General features: G+C 48.4%; 1 protein-coding gene across 1 annotated transcript in view; it reads left to right on the plus strand.

Moving 5' to 3' along the window:
• LOC310853492 (olfactory receptor 8G17-like) overlaps positions 1-42 on the plus strand; it is a gene marked incomplete at both ends in the record, with an annotated part of 951 nt that extends 909 nt beyond the window's left edge. Inside the window, one exon of the mRNA XM_083757851.1 lies at positions 1-42. This exon is cut by the window's left edge and continues 909 nt beyond it. Coding sequence (XP_083613977.1) covers positions 1-42 — 42 coding nt within the window.
• Positions 43-341: the final 299 nt, after the last annotated feature.

Below are 341 nucleotides of genomic sequence, written 5' to 3' on the forward strand. Positions count from 1 at the left end.
ATGTTTTGTAATAACAAAGTGGCTGTAGCGGGTATGAAATGAGAGCAGCCGGGCATCTGTTAAGTATCTGATGGAAATGTTTACCTCAGATCAGGCGCGCAGATAGGGGGACGGGGGGAGGGGGGATTGACCCCCTCAGTTTCATGAGGAGGGGGGATTATCCCCTTTAAAAAAAGCCATTTACCGTGGCTGCATGTGTTTTGCTGTGTTGGCAGTGTTTTGCCATGAAATCTGCAAAAAAACGCGGAAAATCTGCGTAATTATGCACAAAAGTGGGGAGGATATCCCCCCCTCCTCATGAAATATTTTGCGCGTGCTTTGCACGCACAGATAGCCCCCAA

The sequence above is a fragment of the Protomyctophum parallelum genome (genome assembly GCF_964188405.1).
Source record: "Protomyctophum parallelum genome assembly, chromosome: 1".
Classification (NCBI taxonomy): domain Eukaryota; kingdom Metazoa; phylum Chordata; class Actinopteri; order Myctophiformes; family Myctophidae; genus Protomyctophum; species Protomyctophum parallelum.